We start from the raw sequence: 2109 nt of genomic DNA on the forward strand, positions 1-2109 counted from the left end.
CAGCTCCTGCCAGACGCGCCGCAGTTGGGCCTTGGTGTTGGCCAGCTGCAGGGCCAGGTGGTGTGAGGCGCCCTCCGGGGTAGTCCTGGCAGGAGCCTCAGGTAACAAGGGGGCCGCCGGCTGCCGCTCCAGCAGCAACTCAGCCAGCCGCTGGGGGACGTCAAAGGTCAGGAGTCAGGAGTAACCCACCCCAAGAGCCCCACATCTGCCCCCAAGCACCACAAGACGCATGTGACTGTTGCAGCACTCCACCCCCACCCGCACCTCCGGCTCCGGCCACCTCGTACCTGGGCCCCCACGTCCCGCTCCCGAGCCAGCCTCAACAGCGTCCCCACCAGGCTCCGGGACAGCATCTCCAGCTCCGGAGGCGCCAGCTCCCCAGGCTCGGGCCCAGCCAGCGCCAGCACCAAGCCGGCCCCGGGCTGGGTCACCTGGAGGCACAGGGAGAGCAGGTCAGCCAAAGAAGTGGGGGGCAGGGTGTCCCAGACGGCTGACCAGACTTGTACCTCCTGGATGGCAGCAGCCAGCTCACTCTGGACCTCGAGGCTGAGGCCCTGGATGTGCCGGATGAACAGCTCCCGGTGCTCACACTGCAGGGGGAGTAGGGCGACGAGGAGGGGACAGTGAGGCTCACACCGGCGTCTCCCACCTCTGCGGCCAAAGCCGGACCCTGCCCTTCCCTGCCCCACTCACCTGCACTGATGCCCCCAGCAGTAGCCTAAGGATGCCTTCCAGCTCCTCCACTGCCTCCTCTGCAGGGCACAAGCCACAAGGGGTTAACGGGCAGGGATAGTGGGGAGAAGCAGGAAGGGGTGGTGGGAGACAGCACCTGAGAAGGGGTCAAACCCCAGCGCCTGGAGGTCTGGGGGTGGAGACAGGATCAGCAGCTGCAGCTCCTCCTGCGGTGGACGGGGTGACAGATGTGAGAAGGGCCTTCCCGCAGGCAGGGGGCTCCCAGGCTCAGCCTCCCCTTCCTGACCCCTCACCTGGTAGAAGTCCCTCAGCCGGGCCCACAGGTGGTTCAGGTTCCATACCCGCCAGGCTGCGGGACCATCGTGGCCCCTGATCATTCGAGGGCCGCCTCGGGAACTGGGGGCACTGTGGGCACAGGGGACGATAGGTGGGAGGGGCAACTGAGGACCCACCTCCCCTCAACCAGGCTCTGCCGACCACCCCTCAGGCTCTTCCCACCAGGCTGCCTGGCCCCCCTCCCCTCAAACCCCTCCGCAGCTGCCCCGGGTCCCCCTCTGACGCCCCTTACATGATGTCCAGCACCCGGAGGAGCAGGGCCCCGTCGCTGAGGCGTAAGAACCTCGTCTCCGGACAAAGAGGCCCCTCTCCTTCCTCCTCCTCTTCCCCCTCCGGCTCCCCCACCAGCCCAGCCAAGCCCAGTGCCTGTGGGGACACAAAGGAGTCAGCTGGCCTGGGTGGGAGGCCGGCACCGGCAGAGTGAATCCTGAGCCTCTCTGACCTGCCTCCTGAGCCCTCGCAGCCCCCTCCTCACCAGTCCCCTGAATGCCAGTGGCCACGGGCCTGGACCCCTTTTCCTGCCGCACAGCTGCCTGGACTTCTCAATCCCCACCTGAGCCTGCCCCTCCCCTCAGGCCCCAGCTCTGCCCCCTCTCCCCCCACCCCACACCAGTCCCTCCCTACTGCTCATTTCCCCTCCGCAGACTCCCTCACACTGCCCCCTCACCCAGGTGGCCAGGCTCCCACACAGGAAGTCTCTGATCCTGGGCCCCTTGCCCCCATCCATGACGGGGTCAGGGTGTCGGTCCCGCTCTGGCGGCTACACCTGCCCTGAGAGGAAGAGGAAGTCCCCAAGTGGGCCCAGGCCCAGCCACAGACACCCTGAGCAGCTTCCTCCTTCCGGTGCTGGCAGGCCCGTGCACCCCCGGAGTCCTGCCTCAGTCCCCCCCTTCGCCTCCCCGCATCCTCCCAGCATCTCTGGCAGGGCCAGCCCGGAGGTTAGCAGGGGAAGGTGGAGTCAGGGCCGCCCAGGAGCAAGGCCCACAGCTCTCCTGGCTCGATGGACAATGGCAGGTGAGTCCTCCCCCTCTCTGGGCCTCGGTTACCCAGCTTGAAACCCAAGAGGGTGACCTCGGCCTT

The 2109-nt window shown here is 67.5% G+C and overlaps 1 protein-coding gene across 1 annotated transcript in view; it reads right to left on the reverse strand.

The window, feature by feature from the left end:
- The window catches only part of CCDC88B (coiled-coil and HOOK domain protein 88B), a 14184-nt gene extending 12428 nt beyond the window's left edge, over positions 1-1756 (reverse strand). Inside the window, exons 1-8 of the mRNA XM_007462061.1 lie at positions 1697-1756; positions 1262-1395; positions 987-1098; positions 830-899; positions 694-752; positions 507-590; positions 288-431; positions 1-150 (exon numbers count right to left, since the gene is read on the reverse strand). The exon at positions 1-150 is cut by the window's left edge and continues 12 nt beyond it. Of these exons, the coding sequence (XP_007462123.1) occupies positions 1-150; positions 288-431; positions 507-590; positions 694-752; positions 830-899; positions 987-1098; positions 1262-1395; positions 1697-1756 (813 nt within the window). The remainder of the gene's footprint in view (positions 151-287; positions 432-506; positions 591-693; positions 753-829; positions 900-986; positions 1099-1261; positions 1396-1696) is intronic.
- Positions 1757-2109: the final 353 nt, after the last annotated feature.

The sequence above is a fragment of the Lipotes vexillifer genome, unplaced genomic scaffold, assembly GCF_000442215.2.
Source record: "Lipotes vexillifer unplaced genomic scaffold, Lipotes_vexillifer_v1.1 scaffold1129, whole genome shotgun sequence".
NCBI lineage: Eukaryota > Metazoa > Chordata > Mammalia > Artiodactyla > Lipotidae > Lipotes > Lipotes vexillifer.